At 37.7% G+C, this 27,636-nt stretch overlaps 1 protein-coding gene across 4 annotated transcripts in view; it reads left to right on the plus strand.

The window, feature by feature from the left end:
* CDH12 (cadherin 12) overlaps positions 1–27,636 on the plus strand; it is a 1,056,103-nt gene that overhangs the window by 1,011,252 nt on the left and 17,215 nt on the right. For all 4 annotated transcript variants that reach the window (XM_045441358.1, XM_045441360.1, XM_045441352.1 and 1 more), the window contains one exon: positions 13,119–13,255. In XM_045441358.1, the coding sequence (XP_045297314.1) occupies positions 13,119–13,255 (137 nt within the window). The remainder of the gene's footprint in view (positions 1–13,118; positions 13,256–27,636) is intronic.

The raw sequence follows: 27,636 nt of genomic DNA on the forward strand, positions 1-27,636 counted from the left end.
CTTCAAAATTCAAAAAGTCGCCCACTCCCAGACATTAATACATTCAGCCTCTACTGCAGTGTCTAAATTCCACATTCCCCTTTTCCCCCTAAGTTTCTTTGAATTTTTCCATAATACCAGGTTCTCTCTACTTTTTATTCTCATATTTACATCATTTGTATACCATATCTTTATTTTTTCACATCTTTAATTTTTCATTCTCCACTTTCATTTTCATTTATTTAGTGAGATTTTTGTACGATTAAATGATGAGGTATTGGTATAATTTTTTTTTACATTTTAATCTATTTATTAAGTTTTTCATAGATGTCTTGCATTTTTTTGATGTTTATTTATTTCGAAGGAGAGCATGAGGGGGGAGGGGCAGAGAGAGAAGGAGACCCAGGATCCAAAGCAGGCTCCAGGCTCTGAGCTGTCAGCACATAGCCTGACACAGGGCTTCAACCCATGAGCTGTGAGATCATGACCTGAGCTGAGGTCGGATGTTTAACTGACTGAGCCACCCAGGCGCCCCAGATTTTTACATTTTAGCATTTTTAGAGAAGTTTAAGTTCATGGCAAAACTTAAGTTTGCAGAGATTTCCCCGATATCCCTTGCCACCACACACGCATAGGCTCCTCCATGACCGATGTCCACCAGAGTGGTACGTTTGTTCCAACTGAACCTACACATCATAATCACCCACAGTCCATAGTTTACCTTAGGATTCACTCTTGGTTCTGTACATTCTGGGGGTTCAAGTAAATGTATAATGACCTGTATCCATCAGTAGACATCATACAGAGTATTTTCACACTAAAATCCCCCAGGGTGTGCCTATTCATCCCTCCCCCAGCCCTACCAAGCCCTGTATGTCAATTACATATTTATTGCCTCTATAGTTTAACTTCTCCAGAATGTCATATAGTTGGAGTCATAGAGTATGTAGGCTTTCCAGATTGACATCTTTCTCTTAGTAACATACATAAAAATTCCTTCCTACCTATTTATGGCTTCCTAGGCCACTTCTTTTTAGTGTTGAATACTATTCTGTTGTCTCGATGTACCAGAGTTTACTTGTCCACTCACTTACTAAAGAGTATCTTAATTACTTTCATGTCTTGGCAATTACTGATGAAGCCATATAAAGATCTATGTGCAAGTTTGTATGTGGAAATAAATTTTCAGCTCCTTTGTGTCAAGACCAAGAAGTGCGTTTGCTGGAGCATATGGTGAGATAATGCCTAGATTTGTAAGAAGCCACTACCTTGTCATCTAAAGTGGCTGCGCCATTTTGCATTGCCACCAGCAATGAATGCAAGTTCTGGATACTCCACACCCTCACCAGCATTTGGTGTTGTCAGCATTCCAAAGTTGGGACATCCTAATAGGTGTGTAGTAATATCTCATAGTTGTTTTAATTTGCTGAAGAAAGAGCTTGATAGGACATCTGTTTACATGCCTATTTGACATCTGTATAGCTTCTTTGGTAAGATTTGTTAAATTCTTTGACCAGTTTTTAAAATAAGTTTTTGTTTTCATATTGTTGAACTTTATGAATGCTATTTTTTTTCCCCAGTGCAATCAAAATGAGCAGGGAATTTTAGTAAGAGTTGACTTTCTTTCATAGTGTCAACTCCAGATAAGATCCTATTGTAAGCCGGACATTTTGATGGATGAACAGCTTGATAAAAGCATGTCTAAAGCTTTATATACTCAATTATCCAAGTTTCTGCCTAATGGCTGCCCAAGAATATAAAGGAGATATTATAGATATGCAAATAAAGTCATTGATAAACATATACAACTCAGATATACCATTAAGTGATGTTCAGCACAGAATTAGCATTCAGAAATCTGAAAATGAGATTCACCAAAATTCACCCTTTCTCTTTACCTTTGTTCACACAATTCTATTCCCTACATAAAATAGTTTCTCACTCTCTATTTCATCTTCTTCATCCTAGAATTCTGCCATCTTAGGTGGCAAAGCCATATATATATGAATAGGCAATAATACACACACACACACACACACACACACATACACATATATGTGTGTGTGCATATATATATATATATATTCTAACTCACTTCTCATTCCTCTCAATCTTGTGTTTTTCCTATCTTTCATATTCACTAAAGACACCAACCACATTGAACTCTATCATGGTACCTACCATTTTTAGCTTATTGAATAAATATGTATTCACTTTTTTTTTTTTTCAACGTTTTATTATTTTTGGGACAGAGAGAGACAGAGCATGAACGGGGGAGGGGCAGAGAGAGAGGGAGACACAGAATCGGAAACAGGCTCCAGGCTCTGAGCCATCAGCCCAGAGCCTGACGCGGGGCTCGAACTCACGGACCGCGAGATCGTGACCTGGCTGAAGTCGGACGGTTAACCGACTGCCCCACCCAGGCGCCCCAATATGTATTCACTTTTTAACCACCATCCACAAATACATGAAATAAAAAGATACTTGATAGTAATATTTCCTTATTCTCTTACATACTACATGTAAAATTCTCTTAATATATTTATACTAATATATAGTGAAATGTATTAATGAAATGTAGAGTATGTATGTATGTATACATGTGCATTTGATTTTTCCAAATTGACCGTAAACAGATCTAAGTATATAAACATAATAGGTCTTTTGGTTTTTTAAAGGTTTGAAGACCTGGGTGTTTAGATATACTCTTTATTGAGCTTTATCTCTATATTATTATCTCTATATCTCTCTATATAGAACCATCTTAACACAATGCAGTCAAGAGTATACTCTTTCTTCCTCCTCCTCCTCCTCCTCCTCCTCCCCCTCTTCTTCTTCTTCTTCTTCTTCTTCTTCCTCTTCTTCTTTTTTGTAAATGTTTTTTCAGATCCTTAGCTTTTATAAATAGAGTTAATGGAAGCTAAATGTCATCAGTACCTTTGCAAGTAGACACCATACAAAAATCAACTTTGGACAAATAATTCTCTTGAGGGTCCTAAACACAACACAGTAGTAAAAAAGTCAATAGGGCAACCTCCCCAGATATTAACACTTAAAGCTGCTACTGTAGTGCCTAAATTCCATAATTCTTTCTACTTTTTCCCTGAGTTTCTTTGAAATATTCCATAATATAAGGTTCTATCTGCTTTCCCCCCATGTCTATCATTTGTACATATTATCCCTATTTTTTCATTTAATATTTTCTGTATTCTTTATAGTTATTTTCCGTGCATCTTTCTAGTGATCTAAAAATTTGCAATATATATTTTGGTGATACTTAATCCTAGGGAGTGTTACAGGTCAGGTTGTCTCCGCTTAGAATTAATGAAGTGATTCATGAAAGATAGTTTCTGATAAAGAGAGTAACACATGATTTCTTTTTCTTAAAGTGAGGTTTAAAAACGCTTCATTATGTAGAGTCCAATTTCTCATTTTGTACAACTCTAATCACCCTTTTGTATTCTGGTTTTTATTATTTAGCGGAGAGCAAACTAATTTTATATTTATGGACTGTTTTCTTAGAAAATACTGAAGACTCAGATAAAAATTGGGAGAAAACATTTTATCCGTAAGGTTATATAAAATATTCATTAAGATAAAACAGTTAATCCTTTTTGAGCACTGCTTGCCTTATCTCTTTACTTTAGCATTCACAATGTGAATTTTAATATATATATATATTTGCAAAAGACACATCTGATAAAAGACTGTTCTCTAAAATATACAAGAATTCTTTAAAGTCAAGGGTGAAGGAGATGAAATAGAAGGTGAGAAACTATCTTAATCGAAGGGAATGGAATTGTGTGAACAAAAGTAAAGAGAGAAGTTGAGTTTGGGTGAATTTCATTTTCAGATTTCTTAACGCTAGTTTTCAGTTATGTAATTTATCAGAGACTGGATTTACATATCTGTAATCTCTCCTTGATCTCCACTAGCCAGAAACTCAGCAGAAGCTACCCCCAGTGAGACACCTGAGTATGTATAAGCTTTAGACATGCTCTTATCCAATTATTTATCCATCAGAATCTCCCATTTACAAGCAGATCTATGGTGAGGTTGACAATGTTAGAGAAAGGCAACACCTTTACTAGAATTCCCTGCTTATTTTCATTGCACTGGGAATGAAGGAAGCATTCCCTCTAAATTTACATCAATGAAATGATTAAGAATAATTCATTTGAAAGGTTGTCGATAGAGAAGATAGAGATTTTAACTTGCCATGAAGAATGAGAAATTCCTTTGTGAATAAGCTTATTTTGCTTTCCTCAAATGACCAATCCATTGACAATCAGTAAAAAGGAGCTTCTGCAAAGAACGTGTACAAAATGGACAAGTTTACTTTTACTTACTTTGGGTGCCACCAATATATAGTGAATTTGATAACCATCAATATATAGTGACATTGTAATAGCTAATTTGTTCCTGGCTTTGAGCCAGGCACTTTGGTGAGTTTTGTTGAAACATTATAACTGGCATTATTTTATAGAGGGAGAAACCGAGGCTTAGGAAGATCCAATTATGTCTTCAGTAAGGACGAGAATAGGATTTAACCATAAGCAGCCAGATTCTAAACGGAGAGCTAAGTGTTTCTCTTTTTTCAGTGCAATTGAAATACTCACCTAAGTTTTTGAGTTGCTTTGCAATTTTAAGAAAATCGTTGAAAATATAATTAAAATTTCATAGTTTTGAGTAGCTTATTAAACAAAATTTGGTAGAAAGCCAAAACAAGTCAGTATAAATGTACAATATTTAATCCTTTAAATATGGTAACCATGGACTGTATTATACACTTGAAAGTATTCTAAACACTTTATTTATGTTACCCTGATTTAATTTTTTTAATGTTTCTATTTATTTTTGAGACAGAGAGAGACAGAGCATGAGCAGGGGAGGGGCAGAGAGAGGGGGAGACACAGAATCTGAAGCAGGCTCCAGGCTCTGAGCTGTCAGCACGGAGCCTGACGCAGGGCTCAAAGTCACTGAGTGTGAGATTACAACCTGAACCAAAGTCGGTCGCTTGACTCACTGAGCCACCCAGGCGTCCCTTTGTTACTCTGATTTAAATCTTACACCAACTTTAACTAAATCTGAAAAATGTTTAATTGAACTGACACCATTGACATTTATCAGGCTGGAAAAGCAAAAACCAAAATATACGGTTGTTTTATTAACAAATTTTTGGTATGTATTGAAATAAAATTTTATTATTTGAGATTTCATTGCCTTTCATTTTTTTAGACAACCACAAAGTTCTTATAAGATTTAGACAAAATTGAGGATTTATTGACAAAATTCAATGGATCTGTGATACAGACCTACAGGTCTAATTTTTATGTGGATTGACCAATCCATTGATGAATTTGCTTTTATTTTTAGGCAAAATTTTATGTTATTCTAGTGATACACTCAAGGAAATCTCAATGGCTAAGTGTCCAGATACTAGTTAGGGTGATGTGTTCTTTGAAGGCTATCCTATTATATTTCATGCTAACTCCTCAAAATGACAAAACATCCAGATTTATATATTTGTTTATAACTGACATTTTGCATTTACCTTTTGCCTGCTGGAGGTTTCATTCTTTGCTTTATCTTGAAATGTTGAGGGAGTACTCCATATACGGCACACACATTTTATAGCTCATTCCCTTCTCTCTATAATTTCTTTAATTGCTTTTATAAATAGACTTTTCTCACAATTATTTGAAATTTCATATTATTTTGATTTTTAAAGATCAGTTTCTTTATTTTATTATTTTCATAAGTTTTATTTAAATCCAAGTTAGTTGACATATAGTGTAATTTAGTAATTCATAACTTACATATAATACCCAATGCTCATCCCAGCAAGTGCCTTCCTTAATGCCCATCACCCATTTAGCCCACCCCCCACCGAATACCCCACCAGCCACCTTTAGTCTGTTCTCTGTATATGAGTCTCTTATGGTTTGTCTACCTTTCTCTTTTTATCTTAGTTTTGCTCCCCTTCCCCTATGTTCATCTGTTTTGTTTCATAAATTCCACATATGAGTGAAATCACATGATATTTGTCTTTCTCTGACTTACTTATTTTACTTAGCACACTTTTACTTAGTACTTTACTTAGTACACTCTTGTCCCAACCATGTTGTTGCAAATGGTAAGATTTCTTTCTTTTTGATCACTGAGTAATTTTGCATTACACACACACACACACACACACACACACACACACACCACATCTTCTTTATGCATTCATCCATCGATGGACATTTGGGCTCTTTGCATACTTTGGCTACTGTCGATAGTGCAGCTATAAACATTGGAGTGCATGTGCCCCTTCGAATTAGCATCTTTGTGTCCTTTGGATAAATCCCTAGTAGTGCAGTTGCTGGGTCATGGGGTAGTTCTCTTTTTATTTTTTGAGGAACCTCCATTCTGTTTTCCACAGTGGCTGCACCAGTTTGCATTCCCACCAGCGGTGCACAAGGGTTCCCTTTTCTCCACATCCTTGCTAACAAAGGATCAGTTACTTTAAATGTATCATAGATATAAAAACCTCTCCCTAGAAAATATTATAAGACTAGTTGATGAGTTAAGAGAATGTGAGTAATTTTCAGAATGTAAAGGAGCTAAAGAGTAAACAAACTGCAAAGAGGAGATGAAGCTTTGTTATCAGAAAAAAGGGAAATAAAACCGTCTTTTAAATATGATGTCTATATTTGGGTGTCAAATGGTAAATTACTCTAGTTAGAATGTCTGTAGTGCAGAGACATTTGGCCACAGCCACTAGAAAGTAAATAATTCCAACTGTGACTTGCATCAACAAGCATTTGATTCAGTTCAAGGAAGTAGTTAAGTTGAAGGTACCTGAAAAGGGCTTCAGAATTAATGTTTGAATATTCAAAGATACACATGAAGTAATTCCATGTTTGAAATATCATCAGACTATTATTAACAACAGTCAGGTGTTTTATAACATAATGGAACTCATACATACAAGATATTATGGATAGAACAGTAAATTTGGTGATGAATTCTGAGTATTCTATAGAAACTTACTGTAACAACAAAGCAAAATGCAATTATTTCACTATTCTCATTGGAGAGAGACTGTTAACACCAATTAAAATAGATAAATTAGGGGCGCCTGGGTGGCGCAGTCGGTTAAGCGTCCGACTTCAGCCAGGTCACGATCTCGCGGTCCGGGAGTTCGAGCCCCACGTCAGGCTCTGGGCTGATGGCTCAGAGCCTGGAGCCTGTTTCCGATTCTGTGTCTCCCTCTCTCTCTGCCCCTCCCCCGTTCATGCTCTGTCTCTCTCTGTCCCAAAAATAAATAAACGTTGAAAAAAAAATTAAAAAAAAAATAAAATAGATAAATTAGATAAAAGAAGTAAGAAGATAGAATTTTATAATAAAGAAGCAATAAATCTGCCTGGAGGGATTTGCTAAGGCTTCACAGGGAGAAACATGGGCAAAGGCATGATCACATTCCTTCCTTATTTAGTCAGATAGTGCTGTCCATATTTTGTAATACATGAGAAACTGAAATTTCTGTTTAATACTGAAGCTCTTAATGGCAGAACCCAAACTGAATCAATATATGCCTAACCTTTCCTTTTTTCCCACTAGAGCAAGCTGCTTCTGAGTTTCTGGGTATAAAACTCTAGGGACAGATAAAGTTGGCATTTAGATACATAAAAATCTGATGCACAGTCAGAAGACCACATGTGACTATTTATTTTTTTTAATGTTTATTTGTTTTTGAGAGACAGAGAGACAGAGTCTGAGCAGGGGAGGTACAGAGAGAGAGACACAGAATCCGAAGCAGGCTCCAGGCTCTGAGCTGTCAGCACAGAGCCCCACGTGGGACTCGAACTCACAGACTGCGAGATCATATCTTGAGCCAAAGTCAGATGCTCAACTGACTGAGCTACCCAGGCACCTCACCACATGTCACTTTTTAAAAATGAGTGAGAGGGTCCCCCTTTTGCTGCATCCTCGTCAACAGCTGTTGTTTTCTGAATTGTTAATTTTAGCCATTCTGACAGGTGTGAGGTGGTATCTCATTGCGGTTTCGATTTGTATTTCCCTGATGATGAGCGATAAAAAACTAAGAAACTCTTAAGCAACCTGGAGGGAAATTAAAGTATAACAACTCTAATTTTAATAAAAATGTGGATTATGATGTATTTCTCTTTCTTTAAGGATGTATTTATAAACATATTATGTGCCTCCAAGTGGAAAATTTAAAGACAGAAGATTTATGACTTTATTAAATGATTATAATTTTATTTTTTTTTAATTTTTTAATGTTTTTATTTATTTTTGAGACAGAGAGAGACAGAGCATGAGCAGGGGAGAGGCAGAGAAAGAGAGGGAGACACAGAATCTGAAGCAGGCTCCAGGCTCCGAGCTGTCAGCACAGAGCCTGACGTGGGGCTCGAACTCATGGAGTGTGAGATCATGACCTGAGCCAAAGTCGGACGCTCAATCGACTGAGCCACCTAGGCACTCCAAATGATTATAATTTTATAAAAATGTTTCATTTCACAGCAAACAACAAGAGAAGCTCTCTATACTGTCTATGATATAACGTTTAATTTTCCTAAGGGGAAAGTTAGAATGAAGAAGAGGATTAGAAAAAACAAAACAAAACTAAACTAAAAGGGATTAATAGGAAACTAACAACTAAGATGTAACAAAGTTTGAGAGAAATGTTGGGATTTCTAAGAAAAAAAAATTAATTGTGATTCTTGATGAAGCGACTATAACCTAAGTGTTGTCGTATGTGCCTTAGGTTCTCAATAAAGTGTTTGTGAAAATAAATTGAATGGGATTTACTTTCATTTAATTATCTTCCTCAAAAAAAATGAAAAAAACAAAACAAAACAAAACAAAACAGTGACTAAGACAGAATGAAGAGTTTCTGGTTATTATCATATTAACAAAAGAAAATTTTCTACCTTGACCTGAACCATTACTCCTACATCTTTATTGCTTAAAGAATGAGATGTAATACTTTTAGAGTAACTCTGGACCATCAAGGACTTTTTACAAAATGTGTTTGAGAATTTAGCTTTTCCATTAACTGTGAGAAAGTTATTAGGCAAATTAAAAGACACAATTTTAAGGAGAATGCTTACCTAATGGAGAGAAGAAAACTTTTTAAGGCATTTCTGAAAACTCATTTACAGAAAAGTAATAAAATTGTACCCTGTCAAGTGGTCTGCAAAGATTAAGTTAATGCTTTAATTTTTGATTTCTATTCAATTGTGAAAACAGGTTTCTTAGCAACGGTGGTTGCATACTTATATGAACTATACATTTATTTCATTATATATAGATCATAAACGCCTTTTTTAAAATTTAAATCTCATCTACTTACCAAATAAGGGTAACATGATTCAGATTCTCTATCTCAGGGGTTTTCTCATTTATATAGGTGAGTGAGGCCAAATTAGACAGTTCATGTAATACTGTTGTGAGCAGTTGCAATTAGAATATCCTTCTACCCTTAGATTGGCTGTGGACTGTGGCAAACCTAAAGTAAACATGTGATCTACACTCTGGAAGGGTGTATCTCCTGAAAATAATCTAGACATTTTAGGACACGGTCATGTCTTCTCTGAAAATGTCTAGGAAATGTAGGAGTACCTCCATTTCCACTTCATTGATGGGGGTCATTTCTTACTTGCTATATTGGGCAAAACATCACAATTTAAAATGGTAGTTGTTGCCTCATGGTTATTGTTCAATCAGGCACAGGATCAGTCAGTCACCCAAAGGTAGGGCATCAGGACGATGCCAGGACGTACTACATGACCTACAGTCTTGGAGCCTGATCAGTTATGGGAAGATGCTGAAGATATTTAGCTGAGTAGAAAATGTTCAAATAAGTTTCAGTAGAACTCCAGAAGGAGGCAAAAAGCTTCCAGAAAGGATAACATCCGGAGAAAGGAGGCACCAAAAAATACGGTGACGGAGCTAAAAATTAGACGCCAGACAATAGTGGATGAGTGCCAAACGAAAAACACCATTGTGTGAACTAGGGCCTGGATGTTTGTGCTCATGGTTTGTACCCCAGGGGTCTGTGTGGGAGCTCTGTGGTTCAGGAATTTTAAAGTTGAAGGCTGTGAATGTCACAACTTGGTCCCAGTAGTAAGGATATGTTTTTATGTTAGGGAATCTTTTTTTTTTTTTTTTTAATCTGGGAAGTAAAACGAAATAATCAGTAATGTGGAAAGAGAAAAGGGATACACACACATGTACACACACGCATGATTCTATGCCGAGTCCCACATATTTTGTCTCATTTCATCTTTACAACAACACTCACTGTTCCACTGTTAAGTGGACACCGTTTTCCAAATAGAAGACAAGGAGACTAGGTATCAGAGGGGAAGGATTTTGAAACTAAAAAACAGACTCTTGACCAAAAGAAAAAAAAAAAGATGGTTACCAGAGACGAGGTGGGTGAGTGGATGGTGGAGGGGAAATCGGTGATGGGTATTAAGGGGCGAACTTGCTGTGATGAGCCCCGGCTGGTGTAGGGCAGTGTTGAATCGCTGTATTGTACACCTGAAACTAATATTACACTGTATGTTAACTGGAATTTAAATAAAAACATAAAAAAAAAGAAATTACCATCAACTCCCTGGCCCTACCAGATTACCAATTATCCCCCTTGATAATGTTCATTAGCCATAGAAACATGCCCCACCTCCTCAGTGTACTTTATACCACCCTCCTTGACCTAAATCTTTGAATTTTTTCCATATGATTGTGCCTTTCAGATATTTTTTCATGATTTCCAGCAGCTTATGGTTAGCTCCCCGCCCCCCCACAACATGGTTTTGCTATGGCTGTCGCAGCCTCCTGAAATGCCTTTCCTCCTGTCCTCACTTTGTCTACCTCACTCTTGTCCCAAATGATTCCTGTATCACTTTCTAATGTCAGCAAACATCATGTGAAGGAAAGTTTGCCTGAACCAACGGGTGTTGAACTGGGCGTCTTTTCCTTGCACTCCTGGTGTGTTCTCTTTCCTATCAGGTGCTGAAATTGTCTGTGTCTCCCAACTGGACTTCTCACTGGTGGGCATTGTGCTTTACTGTATTTCTCAACTCTAGTATAGTGTCTAGTATATAGCAGGCACTCAGAAAATATTTAGTGAATTGTACAATCGGACCCAGTTTCTCTACACCAACAATTTCCTCCAGAAATGCTATAGTCACTAAGGAGATTCAGTAGCCATTTTCTTCTAAATTATCCTTATGCTCAATTGAATAAAGGTACTGGAAAGGGGTTTTGTGAGAAAATGCTTCCTTGTTCAGAAAAGGAGATTATGTGATAGGGAGGTGGCTCTATTATACTCTATCCTCTCTGACCTGTAAATGTGCCTTAAGTTCATTTATATATTTATTTCTGTAATATTCATTTCTGAGAGCATTCCTATGAGACAGGATGTAACATTGAAATCATAAGACATCAATGCCTTCTCACCCCTCATATCAACCACGGAAGTATCCAAGGCAGACTAACGGTATGGCCCATACTCTGATCCTAGCAGTTACTAACAAATATTAACAAGTTAAGAGTCATAAATATCATCTATGAAAGCAATTGGTTTTAGTCTAGCGCTGAAATGAGATGCAAACTAACCCCAGTTTAATTTTGTTTTTAGTGTTTTTGTTTTATTTTTGAGAGAGAGGGAGACAGAGCATGAACAGGGGAGGGGCAGAGAGAGGGAGACACAGAAGCTGAAGCAGGCTCCATCCAGACTCTGAGGCTGTGTGAGGCTCTAACTCCCAGACTGTGAGATCATGACCTGAGCCGAACTCGGATGCTTACCCGACTGAGCCACCTAGCCCCAGTTTTAAATAACCAACTTGTCAAAACAATAACTTTCTACTTTGAAATGCATGGCTTAACTAACTCCACAATGAACAACCGGATTCTTTGGCCTGGGGATTTAGATGGGCTCACTTCGATGATGTCTGTTTGTATTGACCTAGTCATGATTCCCAGGCCAGAGTAATGGTGATAAATATATTGCACGTTGAGCCTTTTGATGAGCAGAGCTCTTTCACATAAAGTTCGATTTAAAATTGGTAAGACTACATAATGATAATTATATGGAAAAGATTGACGACGTGTGTCAAATATCCGCTCTAAAAGTTTCTATGTGAACTGAGGCAGATTCCTTAATATCTCGACGATTCAGTTTCCTCATAGGCAAAGTGGGGAGATGAATAATTCTTTTTTTTTTGTTTGTTTTTGTGGGGATTTAATAAGGTAATACAGGTAAGCATTTAGAACATTATCTGGTACATGCTAAGATTTCAACATGCTTATTACTATGATTGAAATTACTATGATTGAAATTACTATGATTGAAAATATGTGTTTGAAAAAGACTTTTCACTCTATCTATCTGCTGCATAAAGATTTATATAATTGCAATTTCTGGTTTTTGTAATTAATTTTCTTGGAATGTTTTAGTTCAGCTTCTTCACATAAAGAAGGTAACATCTGTTATTATCAAAAGGTTAACTAATAAAGACAATAAAGGGACATTGTTCACTGTTTGTTTGTTTTAGAAAGTTGTACTGACATAGGGTAATAAAACAACAGTGTCTCCTTTATATGTATTTGAGGGAAATACTTCTCTATAAATTCCACAGTGTCAGTTACAAAATTGCCCCTTAGTTTCCATAATATGATTTTTTTCCCTATCTGTGGAAATGAAGATTCTACCTCTGTTCTGGCCAAAGTTCTTTGTAGCTGTATCCAGATGCTTCCCCCACCCCCAGTTCTTCCCGCAGCCACCATTAAGGAATCTTTTACTGCTTGGAAAAGTTTTAATATTCAGCAGGTTAAGGAAACCCATGGTCAGCTTTAGAATTTTCGTCTCTGCTGAGCTTTCAAGGTGTCAAGACCCTAAAATAATATGAACAGCAGGAGTACTAAATCTTTCATTATTTCCAGTTTCCCCTTGAGCATACTGACTTTGCAATAAAGAAGCTGTCATTTACACTCTTCTTTATTGCAAGGTGGGTAATAGCTACAGGGAGAAAAATAAGGAACTGTGTCAAGTTAGCCTGACTGCCATTATGATTAATGTGTAATCATTGCACATTTGCATCTACTCTTTTTATATACAGGTACTTCATAGATTGGAAGAGTGATGGGGACAGCTACTTTACAATAGATGGAACTGAAGGAACCATCGCCACTAATGAATTACTAGACAGAGAAAGCACCGCGCAGTATAATTTCTCCATAATTGCGAGTAAAGTTAGTAAGTATGGCATGGACAGAATCAATGTTATACTGCAGTTCTTTGGATTGAACACTCTTAAACGAGTCCCTGCTGAGGTGTTTTTCATTTTTGGACTGACAGCTGAGTGGTCTCCTGGGGAAACTCAGAAACCTGTTCCTTTTCCTCGTAGCGTAAGTCCGGAGAAATTGTGACAGCCGCCAATGAGCCCTGTTTGCAGACTTGCATGAATATCTAGTAGTGAGTGCATTTCATTGTGTGACCTCATCCCTTCCAATGCTGTGCCCGCAAAAATCTGCCAGCTTTCCAGCTTCTCTTCCACGCCGGACCCCTGTATACAATATTGGGAGCTTCAGAGGCCAGGCAGGAGGAATTCATTATCACACAAAATAGCCCATTTTGAAATATTTTCTCAAACTGAAGAGAGTATTCTTAAAATCACCCCTCTTCCTTCTCTTTTTTTCGTAGAATGTAATTTTAATGTGATTTTTTTTTTTTTATAAATGTCACTGTGGAATATGCAGGAGCTATAAGTGGTTTTCTTTAAGGAATCCCTCAGAATCAATAGGATTGCTAGGACGGATCCCTTGTGTTGGTGTCTGCTTGGTCCAGAAGACAATCCTCTAGACTGAAAGTGGCATGGGCCATATATGTTTGTCTGGACAACCTAGGATATTATCGCAGCTTCCTCAGGTAACAGATTAGTCAGGGGAATGGTGATATTTGGTTTTCAATGTGGTTTGCAAAATGAGTGCATCTCCCAGTCATCCGCTTCTGGTCTTGTGAAAGGCTTGGGGAAATCCCTTCTGAGTGTCTTTCATTTTGTTTCCTTCTTATTTTATTTTGTTCATCTGCTACTTTGGCAGCTAATTTCATTTTTCTGTACAGGGGAGAGCTGAATGTGAACATTTCTGTTGAGGGGTTTTTGTTCAGTCTTCACTCAGTGGGTGTAAATATTAAACAGTTTCATTTATCTTCGACAATTGTGACTAAACAAGAATAGTCAGACACCTATTCTCAGGCCTTAATGATGTCTTTAACTGATTTCATTACTTCTAGGCTATTCTGATTGTTAAAGGTCAGACTTACAAAAAAGAACATGCAGCTTCCACCTTGTTTCTTGGAACACTGACCTGTCACATAAAAAAAACTGATTACCCTGAGGCTACCATTCTAGAGTGGTCACATGTGGGTGGTCAGGTTGACCATCCCAGTTCAGCTCAACCTTCCCATCATACCTTCCAGGGTGCTGAGTAAGTGAGTGAGACCGTCTTGGAACGTGTACTAGCTGAATACCACAGGGTAACATCCACCAATGCCGTGTGAAACAGAACATGTACCCAGACCAGCCCTGGGTACATTGTACATTGTAAGAATCAGCCCTGCCCGGATTCTTACAATATTGTGAGAAAGTCTAAAACAGTAATTATTTCAAGCAACTACATTTTACGGTTATTTGTTGTGGCATGGCAATAGATAACTGCAGAACTCAGTGACACCGTAAGTTGGAACTGTGACCCCTCGCTTGTAGGGTACACGTTCTCCATCCTGTCAGAGTAGGAAAGAGAGAGGGAAACACACAAGTCTCTCTTCTCTGCCCGATATGATACTCCATTGGCTGCCACCGCTTCTAGGACTAAATGGACTGGCAGGAAAGGCTGTTGCCCAGACATCATCTTTTTAAGTGAACTTTGAGTTATCTGACGGTGCGGGTTCTGGGCATCCCATCTGCATAGGAACGTGATATGAGTACTCAGTGGTAGAGCTTCTGGCTTCTCAATTCCATGGCCCCCTTGCATAGAAGGCAGTCTTCTTGGGTGAGTTTATAACATGATTTCTCAATTTTAGCTTTCGGTTTGCCCACTTGACCCTGAGGAAATTCACCCATCCTTGTTACGCTGAACAGGTGTTTTATAAGCTGCTCTTGTACCGTATGCTTTCTCTGTCCTGCCATCTCCTTACAAAAATATGTCTTCTGTACTCGGGCTTTGAGAGCAGATCATCCAGTCAGCTGCCAGAGCTGCTAGAGCAGACATATCGTCAAGAGATCAGAATGCTGGTCTTCCCTTTTTGGAGGACACCTGTTTTCTTTAGGGTGTTTTCCTGAAGACTGCTTTCACGCTTGGCATCTTTTTTCTCCTCCTATACCACATCCGATTACAGTTACATTTGTTACTCATCATTTCTTTCATGTCAGCTTTCATCTATTTTACTCATCCAGAATCTTGGGGGATAGCTTCACCATGCTGTAGTTAGAAAATAAAGTTTAGTTTTAAGATCTTCGGCAAATGTGGTCAAAATGAATTGTTTGTGTTATAGACTATAAGACCTTCCCGAACCATTCACTCTAATGGCTTATACATAATAAGTGACAGCTAAGCAGAGACAGTTTCTTCAGGTGGCCCAGTCGGTTGAGCGTCCGACTTCAGCCAGGTCACAATCTCGCGGTCCGTGAGTTCGAGCCCCGCGTCGGGCTCTGGGCTGATGGCTCAGAGCCTGGAGCCTGCTTCCAGTTCTGTGTCTCCCTCTCTCTCTGCCCCTCCCCCGTTCATGCTCTGTCTCTCTCTGTCCCAAAAGTAAATAAATGTTGGAAAAAAAAAATTATTCAAATAACTTTTATTTAGCAAAGACATATTGCCCATAATAAAAGATCATTCATTAGAAAACTATCTAATTTTACTGAGACTTTCGTCTTAATACACACACACACACACACACACACACACACACACACAACGTGCATATTTTTCAAAGTAGGACTAGTAGGCTTCTGTACCTTAACGGAAGATGAAAGTCTGCAGATAGTTCATTAATCACCTGTTCTGTAGTTCTGGAAGGTCTCTTTCTCCCCAGTGGCTTTGTAGACCACGTAAACATCATCATTGCACAATAGTAGCACGTCTGACACCTCCAGCCAGAGCCTTGTGCTCCAACTTGTAGAAGATGAGACGAGAGTTTGTGCTTTCTCAGTGAAGCAGGCACCACCGATTCTCAATTTTAGATTTTTCATATTTAGAGAAATTCATTTTCTTTTAGCTATCGACATGATTGGACACATGCTGGCTCTAGAGTTTACTTAAATGCAAATTAGGAAACCCTCATGAGTAGATTCTCATTATTTATGTTGGCCCTCACTGGGAAATATGTAGAACTGGGATTTAGACACATAATACATAAATACACACACACACACACATATATATATATATACATATATATGTATATATACACACATATATGTATGTATATATATGCTACATATATATATATATGTCCATATATATCCATATATATAATCATTTCTAAAATATGTATCTCCCTGATCTGTTCTAGTATCTGTTCATAGACCACTGTATTTTAGAGTCCTCAAGGAAGTCTGCTGGGGTAAATGCTATGCAGTCATGTGAAAAATAGAGACTAAACACATACCTCATGATACTTAAAGATTTACAGTAAGAATAGCTTATTGTGGGCTTTATTTTGCTTGAGTTTGCAGAGTTTAAAAGTAAAATGTAGGGGCGCCTGGGTAGCGCAGTCGGTTAAGCGTCCGACTTCAGCCAGGTCACGATCTCGCGGTCCGTGAGTTCGAGCCCTGCGTCGGGCTCTGGGCTGATGGCTCAGAGCCTGGAGCCTGTTTCCGATTCTGTGTCTCCCTCTCTCTCTGCCCCTCCCCCGTTCATGCTCTGTCTCTCTCTGTCCCAAAAATAAATAAACGTTGAAAAAAAAAAAAAAGTAAAATGTATTCATATTCTAATGCATAAGGCTGTTTTCACTGATCAAACTAGCCAGCTAAGCAGGTAACCATTATCATGGTGAATGACTGAGAAATAAATAGCTTACATTGTACTGGCAAGAAGAAAAAAAACACGTAAGTATACCTTATTGCACATTGAACTAGCATATGTTTCAGCCTGATCCTTACATATAAAATCTCAGGCAACATGAAATGTTACAATGATTGAATAACTTTAATTAATTAAAAAGCAGTCATTAATCAGTGTTGCTATAGTTGGAGGTCCAAATAATTTATAAGACTCCTAATAATTCTTTTATGCTTTACTGCTTTGCTGTTTTTATGATACTAATTCTTGAGAATCTTAAAAAAGATAGAAGCTCCAAAAATTCACCTCATTCAAATTATCAGAAACTATCAACACACAAATGTTTCCAATATATTTTTGGTGTTGCTGTAACAAATATCATTAGACAAAGATAATTTAAAATATCTACATTAAATCCCTAAAACATATTTTATATAATTACGAAATAAACAAATGATACCAGAGACAATTCTTTTCTCAGTCATATATTTATCCAGATGGCAATGGATTGTTTGCATTTATTGTGGAACAGCTCAAGTATCAGGGAATTGACTCACTAACTGTCATTTGGGGAAAATTTTGTATGTAAATATATCATTATGAGTTGGGATCAAATTGTTGGGTAATTTTTTTGAGATTATTTGGCATATAAAGCTATTTTGTTATAACTTCATTTTACTTCAACATAATGCATAGGATATCATCTTTGTATGTACAGAAAAATTAACCTCTGGCATTACTATCCATAATTCAGACTAAACACAAATTCATACATTTGTTGTCATAAGCTTGTCCAGAGTGTCATTTATATGCAAAACACGATTTGTTGTGGCTTATGAGAAAAACAAGATGAAGTCTATTCTTAAGGATATTAAAGTTTAGAAGTAGTTAGAAACTGCTTCTACACAGAAAGCTTACTTTCTGTGTAGCTTACTACACAGAAAGAATAGATTTGTTTAAACAGAAAGAAATAGATTTTGTGGTACAGTTTTCTGAGGAATTCATCTGCCTGCATGCCACGTTGCTAGCCATGAAATTATGTTCTTAGACTAAAAGAGAAGAAAGTACCTAATTTTTCTAGATAATAATAAGCAATAATAATAATATAAACTAAACAAGTCTTGTAGCTTGATATACATTAAATGAAGATGAGGATTATGGTCCACACTGTGAGTGGTAGGAAATGGAGGCTCAGAGTTATTTCCTTTGCAGCCCCTGTCACACCTGGGGCCGTGTCCAAAAGATAATGGGAGTCCTGGACTCTCTCCCTGCAAAACAGAATTCCACAGGGACAGTTGCTCACTTGCCTGTGCTTTATTAGCTATATGTTAAGTAAGTTGTTAGTTAAACTAGTCATAGTGACTTTCATATGCATAAGTACAAAATAGTAAAAACTTATTTATACGTTTGCAACATACATATAATTAAATTGAAATTATTGTTAGTCTTGCTATCTATCTATCATCACCATATCTGTCATCATATCTATCTATCATCTCTATCTACCTGTCTATCTACCTAGGTCTGTCTATCTACCTACAGTTCTGTAGTGAATTGGCATGTTTCAGAAATTTGATATATACCGACTCACATTTATTAACTATTTGTATAAAATCACCATGTTTACTTATTTTTCTGTGATCATATTAAAGAAAGTCACTTGAGAAGAATTTTTTAAATTATAGAGAGTTGAACATAAAGTGAAATGGCATCTATCGTCTTGTTGACTGTAGGTGAAGGAAAATACACCAACAATCATGGTGCTCGCGGGTCATGATCCACAGAAGTTTCCTGGTTTATTGGTTGTATTGAACCCACTTTTGCTTCTCAGTTTAGTCTGTTTTTGACATTCATATATTTCATTTGCTAGAATGTACTAGGCTCTGTGTTAAACTCTGGAGGCTTAAAGACAAATATGACTCAGCTCTTGCTCTCCAGGAATTCAGAATATCTAAGGGCTTTATGGTATTGCAAATATTTAAAATTAATAATAGGTTTTCTCTAGTGTGTTCATTGGGAGGAAAAAAAAAAACTAGCTGTATTTTTAAAGGTTCCTTTTTCTTCAGAAATCAGTTTTTTTTTAGTTTTTTTTTAATGTTTATTTATTTTTGAGAGAGACAGAGACAGAGCTTGAGTGGGGGAGGGTCAGAGAGAGAGGGAGACACAGAATCCGAAACAGGCTCCAGGCTCCAAGCTGTCAGCACAGAGCCCGACGCGGGGCTTGAACTCAGAGACCGCAAGATCATGACCTGAGGCGAAGTTGGACGCCCAACCGACTGAGCCACCCAGGCGCCCCTAGAAATCAGTTTTTGTCACCAACAGACAAGTAATATTTGGCTTTGGCATGGGTTTATATGAGTAATTTAAATCCGCTTGATGGATTGCTTGGTATAGATGCAGATCATACTACTGTAATTGAACAGGGCTATTGTTAGATAACGTTTATCTTAACTTGTAATTTAAAAGTGAACTAATTTAAAGAGAAAAGAAAAAGAAAGCTTGTGTTACTTATTCACTGTATCATGCTCAGTTTGCACTATCATTCAGGTTTTTGTTGTTGTCACAGAAAGCTAAGATTTTGTTCTTGACATTACGGTAGTTGCAATTTAGTGCACAGTCACAAAATTGAATTTTTAACCCCTGTAGGTATTCAAAGCAGATGTCATTATAATTTTTTTAACGTTTTTGTTTATTTTTGAAGGAGAGAGAGAGAGAGAGAGAGAGAGAGAGAGAGAGAGAGAGAGAGAGAATGAATGGGGGAGGAGCAGAGAGAGAGGGAGAAACAGAATCCGAAGCAGGCTCCAGGCTCCAAGCTGTCAGCACAGAGCCCGATGCGGGGATCGAACCCACTAAATGTGAGATCATGACCTGAGCCGAAGTCTGACGCCTAGCTGGCTGAGCCACCCAGGCGCCCCAAAGCAGATGTCATTTTTAAATGAGGAAGCCTAATAGCTACAGTGTATTTTAACATACTAGGAAACTTGTGTTTGTTAGTTCTTTACGGTTTTCAAAATATTTTCAATTACATTTCTCACTGGTTCCTGGAAATATTCTATTATTTGGCCAGTATTTATTGAATACTTCGTATAAAAAATTATAACTGTAATTTGATCCTCGAATGTGAACTGGGCTTTCTCCCAGCATGGTGGCTAGATAGCAGCCCAAGTGTTACTCTTCGAAAGTGATTATCACACACATGGGCGGATCTCAGGCGGTGTCTTCTTATTCTTCGAGTTCACTGACCTGTGTCATAGAAGAGTGCAAAGCATAGTGAGAGGACTTGGATTCCAGTCTTGACTCTGACAAGAAAATGTAGGGCAAGATCACACCAAAGTTTCCTCACCTGTAACTGGGGATTGATAGATCTGTAATTTTCAAACTTGTAGCTAGATTATCAGGATACTTCATCAGATGAAATCTTATGTGGAATCCTGATATTCTACATTGAAGAGAGCTGTGGATAAAGCCAGGGTGTTCCCTTTGCCCCTTTATGCAAAACCCCCCGCACCGAGGAGGCACCAGGGACCTACGTTCCTATCAGTTCTGATTTCCCTGTTAAATTTAAAATATACTTTTCCCATCCATGAGCATGAATGTGTTTCCATTTCTTTTCGTCCTTTGCAATTTGTTTCATCAGTGTTTTACAGTTTTCAGAGTACAGATCTTTCACCTCTTTGGTTAGGTTTAGTATTACACTATATGTTAACTAACTGGAATTTAAATAAAAAACTTCTAAAAATTAAATAAAATTTAGTTTTCCTAGGACTTATTAAAGGTTACAATGCTAGTTCCTAGTGAACCATTTCTGAAAGAGATTTCTGATTATAAGTTCCAAAAATGAGCATACTGTGTCCTTCTCTTCTCATATGTTCTTCTGACAGTGAGGCTGACATTCCTTCCATAAAGAATTGGGTTCTGTCAGAACACCTGGGTAGCTCAGTCGGTTGGGTGTCCAACTCTTGATCTCCACGCAGGTCATGATCTCGTGGTTCGTGGGTTCAAGCTCTGCTTCAGGCTCTGTGCTGGCAGTGTGGAGCCTGCTGTCTCCCCCTCTCTCTCTTTCTCTCCCCCTCCCCTGCTCTCTCTCTCTCTCTCAAAAATTAATAAAGTAAACATTAAAGAAATTAAAAAAAGAAAAAGAATTGTGTTCTATCTTCCTATCCCTTGAATTTTGAAGTGGATTAGTGACAGCCTTGACTAACATAGAGGAAGTGTATTTCTATGTGACCGTCTTAGGTCATAAAAGCAAGAGTTTCTGTCTGATTTCTTTTGTTTTTAAAATACTTGCCCTTGAGCTTTAGCCACTATGTGCATTGCAATGAAGCCCAGTCTACATAAAGAGACCATGAATGAATATTCTTGTCTATCCTTCCACCCAGACCTCTAGCAAACCACCAGCATCAAGTAACAGACATGGGAATAAGTGGAACTTTAGATGGGAAAAACACCAATTCAGGAAGAAATACAAGTCGTCTTTCCTTTCCTTTCCTTTCCTTTCCTTTCCTTTCCTTTCCTTTCCTTTCCTTTCCTGCCCTTCCTTGCCCTTCCCTGCCCTTCCCTGCCCTTTCCCTCCTTTCCCTTCCTTCTCTTTCCTCCTTCTCTCTCCTCTTGTCTTCTCTCTTCCTTCTGCTTTGCTCCTCTCCTCCCCTTTCCTCTCCTCTCCTCTCCTCTCCTCTCCTCTCCTCCTGTCTTTTTCTTCCTTTCTCTATGGCTTAGGTGCATTTTATTTGTTTTCTTTCAGAATTATTCTACAAAAGAACTAAGTTAAAACTCAAGTCTTTGTCAAGAGGGTAAGAACAACTTTCTCTTTCCCAGTGCCCACCACTTGTCCCCATGTTCCTCAGTTGTGTCACTGCTGCAGTGCATGTGGGTAGAGCGCTTACTACTTTCATCTCACACCTAGCCCCAAAATGGAAGAGACCTATCACCTAGTGCCCCCTGCCCTTAGCCCCCTCCCTCACAGATTGGTCTGGGTTACAGGAGTCCATGGTAAGAACTGTTGGGATCCAGTAGGAGTTCTGAATCCCAGAAGGCCATGGTGAGGGCACAGCCTGCGGAGAATACTTACTCATCTAATTTGTTGCCCCTGTGAATGCTGTTGGGCCCAGCACAACAGTCACAGAAGCAAGCTGCACATTCTCTGTCCAGACAGAACCAGGACTTGCGGCCTTAGCCAGAAGCTGAGTAATATAGTGCAGGTAAATACAGTCATAGTTGAAGGGGCAATGACCATCCTACCATATGAAGAACCAGCATTGGATTTGGATGGTCCAAGCCTTGAAGCTCCTGATGAGTTGCTTCTTCTCAGCCTTCTTGCTCACCCAGAATTTGTTGGGGCTGATGTAGCTAGAATGGACATGATACAGGGGACAGGCCCTGATGATGTCTTGTGGGAAGTCCTGTCACCTCTTTTGCCAGGTGCACAGGCAGCTAGGCAGTGCTAGGTACAGCCTGGCAAGATACCTCTGACTGGTTCCACACCCTGTCCATGCAGATGCCACATATGATGCCCTGACTGTCCTGCTCCCTCTCAAGGTCAGGACTGAAATGGGGTCATGAGCTCCCAGACAGGGTCTGCCTTGGGCTGAGACTCCTGAGAGTAGTTATGATCCCTGTCATCAGATGATGGAGTCAGGGACTTCCAGAAACAGCCACCAACCTCCCTGCCTTGCTGTCCAATCCCTCCATGTCAGGCTCTGTGCCCCAGCAGCCCCTGCTCAGCCCTCGTCCAAAAGCACAGAAGTCAGGTAAATGGACCCCGACTCCCACTCCAGGCCAACAAGGGCTATGAGTGTTTACCACTCTATCTCCATAGAAACAAGCTTCTCAAGGTGTCTGGGTGGCTCAGTTGGTTGAGCGTCCAACTTTGGCTCAGGTCATGATCTCATGGTTTGTGGGGTCAAACCCCTCTTCGGGCTCTATGCTGCCAGTCAGAGCCTGGAGACTGCTTAGGATTCTGTGTCTCCCTCTCTCTCTGCCCCTCCCCCACTTGCACTCTCTCTGTCTCAAAAATAAATAAACATTAAAAAAAAAGAAAAAGAAAAGAAACAGAAGCTTCTCTGGAAATAGGGACACTTTCCTGTAGTGAGTAAACATCACCTGGATCACTAGTGACAAGCCCCTTGGACAAAGTTTCTGCATGGTGGTTAGGAGCAGGGACTGCTCTCCCCACCAGGGATGCTGCCTTAGGGCCCCGCAGGGTCCATTCCAACTCAAGCCCTAGAAAAAATCCTTCTTTCTTTTTAGTATATATTTTAGTATTTATTATCTCCTGGATTAGTTATCTATTGCTGCATGATAAATTATCATACAGTTTCTTTGGGGCAGACATTATTTTTTTTTTTAATTTTTTAACGTTTATTTATTTTTCAGACAGAGAGAGACAGAGCATGAACAGGGGAGGGGCAGAGAGAGAGGGAGACACAGAATCAGAAGCAGGCTCCAGGCTCTGAGCCATCAGCCCAGAGCCTGACGCGGGGCTTGAACTCACAGACCGCGAGATCGTGACCTGAGCTGAAGTCGGACGCTTAACCGACTGAGCCACCCAGGTGACCCGGGGGGCAGACATTCTAAAAGGGTTCATCTAAAAGGAATGGCTTAATATCTGCTCCAGGAAATCTGGAAGACTTGACAGGGAAGCTGGAATCTTCTGAAGGCTCATGTACTTCAGAAACCCAAAGTCACTGAAACCTTTCACTTTCTGCAACTAACCAAGTTCCAAGGAGCTATGTCAGTCTTATTATCAAAGAAGACAGCATATTTCAGATTCATTCAAATGTTGTATCAGTGTTTTGTTCCTTTTTTTGTTGGAGTATTCTTTATTGTACAGATATGCCACATAATGTTTATCCATTCACCAAATATATACATTTGACCTGTTTTCAGTTTTGAAGTATATATCTAATACTTTTATGGCTATGTGCATACAGGATTTTGTGTGGACATTTATTTCATTCTCTTGGGTGTAGAGTGGAATTGCTACCTTATAAGTTCATATTCAATGTTTATAAAAAGTTCCAATCTATTTTCCAAGGTGATTATGCAATTTTATATTTCCACCAGCTGTCCTTTCTATCAGCAATCCATTTGATTTCTCTGAGAATGATTTGTGAATTTCAGTTTATAAGTCCTGCATTTATTTTGTTAAATGTATTCCTAAATATTTTATTATCTTTGATTTTAATGTGAGTTGAATTTTTTCTCAATTTCAATTCTAGTTTGTCATTTGTTGCTATTAAGTATGTAATTGCCTTTTTTAATACTACCCTCTTATCTCATGGCCTTGATATACTCCCTTATTATATCCATTAGTTACTTTGGGGATTCTTTAGGATTTCCTACCTATAGGGTTGTGCCATTTTTTAAACAAAAGTAGTTTTATTTCTTTCTTTCTGATCTGGATACTTTAATCTTTTTTTAAAAATTTATTTTCACTTAATTGCATTATATAAACCCTCTAGTACAATGGTGAATATAAGTGGTAAGACCAGTCAATTTTGCACTGTACCCAGTGTTAGAGAGAAAGCATTGACTTTTTCACTGTCGAGTATGATGTTAGCTATGGGCTTCATGAAGAGAGACTACATCACGTTGAAGAGCTTGCCTCCTATTCATTACATTTTTAGAGGATTTAAAAAAAATTATGAATGGCTGTGTGATTTTGTCAAATGCTAAAATTATGAATCTTTTTGAGATGGCCATGTGTTTTTTTGTTTGTTTGTTTTCTTCTATTAATATGTGTTGTCAATTGATTATTCTTGGACATTAAATGAATCCTGTATCTTTAGGATAAATGCTATTTGGTCATTATGTAGTAATTTTATATGACCTGGAAGTGATTTGTTAACTTTTTATTAAGAAATTTTTGTACTTATGTTTATGAGTGAAAATAGGTCATACCTTTGTTTTCTTGTGATGTTTTGGATTGGCTTTGGTATCAGGATACATACCATGAATTGGTATTTACTTCTCTATATTCTGAAAGTTTGTGAAGAATTGGTATTATGTGATCTTTAAAAAGTTATTGAATCCCCCCAGTAAAGGCATGTTTGCATGACTTTTTTCTTGGTTTCAGATATTTTTAATTACAACTTGATTTTTATTCATTTGTTTAATGTATATTAAGATTTTGTATTTCTTTTCAAGGTCAATGTTGGTAATTTGTGTCTTTCTAGGAATTTGTTCTGTTCATTTATGTTGACTAGATTTTTTGGCATAAATTCATAATATTCTTTTATAGGAATTTAACTCATTTATGATAAACAGTGATTTTTTTCCTTCATTCTTTGTTTTTGTAATTTGAGCTTTAGCTTTTTTTTTTCTTAGTTGAAGCTGCACTTGAAAATACTACTAATAAACAATTCTAACTGAGACCGACTCAGAAAGCTAGGAGAGCTGACTAAGATATTTTCAAAGGGTGGGGAAAGAATATTTAACAAATATCTTTGAAGGGATTAAGGATAAAAATAATTTCCTGATTTTATTGTGTGAGCTAAAAACTATTAATAAGTTAGTTATTAACTATAAAGCAACATGGATCAATAATAATTGGATTTAAGTGATTTGACTACTAACAGCACAGTAACTAATCATGTAGGATTTTGGTTATTTCAAATTTACTAAACTTTTTTTAAATTTCATTTTTTTAAAAATTTACATCCAAATGAGTTAGCATACAGTGCAACAATGATTTCAGGAGTAGATTCCTTAATGCCCCTTACCCATTTAGCCCATCCCCCCTCCACAACCTCCAGTAACGCTCTGTTTTTTCTCTGTATTTAAGAGTCTCTTCTGTTTTTGTCCCCCTCCCTGTTTTTATATTATTTTTGTTTCCCTTCCCTTATGTTCATCTGTTTTGTATCTTAAAGTCTTCATATGAGTGAAGTCATATAATATTTGTCTTTCTCTGACTGACTAATTTCACTTATCATAATACCCTCTAGTTCCATCCACATAATTGCAAATGGCAAGATTTCATTCATTTTTATTGCTGAGTAATACTCCATTGTACATACCACATCTTCTTTATCCATTCATCGATCGATGGACATTTGGGCTTTTTCCATACTTTGGCTATTGTCAGTAGTGCATGTGCCCCTTTGAATCAGCACAACTGTATCCCGTGGATAAATACCTACTAGTGCAATTGCTGGCTCGTAGGGTAGTTCTATTTTTAATTTTTTGAGGAACCTCCATACTGTTTTCCAGAGTGGATTTACCAGCTTGCATTACCACCAACAATGTAAAAGAAATCCTCTTTCTCCATATCCTCACCAACATCTGTTGTTGAGTTGTTAACATTAGCCATTCTGACAGGTGCAAGGTGGTATCTCATTGTGGTTTTGATTTGTATTTCCCTGTTGATGAGTGTTGTTGAGCATTTTTTCATGTGTTGGTTGGCCATCTGGATGTCTTCTTTGGAGAAGTGTCTATTCATGTCTTTTGCCCATTTCTTCACTGGATTATTTGTTTTTTGGCTGTTGAGTTTAATAAGGATTTTATAGATTTTGGATACTAACCCTTTTTCAGATATGTCGTTTGCAAATATCTTCTCCCATTCTGTTGGTTGCTTTTTAGTTTTGCTGATTGTTTCCTTCACAGTGCAGACACTTTTTATTTTGATGAGGTCCCAGTAGTTCATTTTTGCTTTTGTTTCCCTTGCCTCTGGAGATGTGTTGAGTAAGAAGTTGCTGCGGGCAAGATCAAAGAGGTTTTTGCCTGCTTTCTCCTCGAGGATTTTGATGGCTTCCTGTCTTACATTGAGGTCTTTCATCCATTTTGAGTTTATTTTTGTGTATGGTGTAAGAAAGTGGTCTAGGTTCATTTTTCTGTATGTCGCTGTCCAGTTTTCCCAATAACACTTGCTGAAGAGACCTCCTTTATTCCATTGGATATTCTTTCCTGCTTTGTCAAAGATTAGTTGGCTGTACATTTGTGGGTCCATTTCTGGGTTCTCTATTCTATTCCATTGAACTGAGTGTCTGTTCTTGTGCCAGTTACCATACTGTCTTGATGATTACAGCTTTGTAGTATAGCTTGAAGTCCGGGATTGTGATGCCTCCTGCTTTGGTTTTCTTTTTCAAGATTGCTTTGGCTATTTGGGGTTTTTCTGGTTCCACACAAATTTTAGGATTATTTGTTCTAGCTCTGTGAAGAATGCTGCTCTTATTTTGATAGGGATTACATTGAATATATAGTTTGCTTTGGGTAGTATCGACATTTTAACAATATTCTTTCTTCCTTTCCAGGAGCATGGAATCTTTCCCCAGTTTTCTTGTGTCTTCTTCAATTTCTTTCATATGCTTTCTATATTTTTCAGTGTATAGATTTTTCACCTCTTTGGTTAGATTTATCCTAGGTATTTTATGGTTTTTGGTGCAATTGTAAATGGGATTGCTTCCTTGATTTCTCTTTTTGTTGTTTCATTTTTCATGCGTAAATGCAACCAATTTCTGTGCATTGATTTTATATCCTGAAACTTTGCTGAATTCATGAATCAATTCTAGCAGTTATTTGGTGGAATCTTTTGGGTTTTCCATGTAGAGTATCATGTCATTTGCAAAGAGTGAATGTTTGACATCC

The sequence above is a fragment of the Leopardus geoffroyi genome, chromosome A1 (assembly GCF_018350155.1).
Source record: "Leopardus geoffroyi isolate Oge1 chromosome A1, O.geoffroyi_Oge1_pat1.0, whole genome shotgun sequence".
NCBI lineage: Eukaryota > Metazoa > Chordata > Mammalia > Carnivora > Felidae > Leopardus > Leopardus geoffroyi.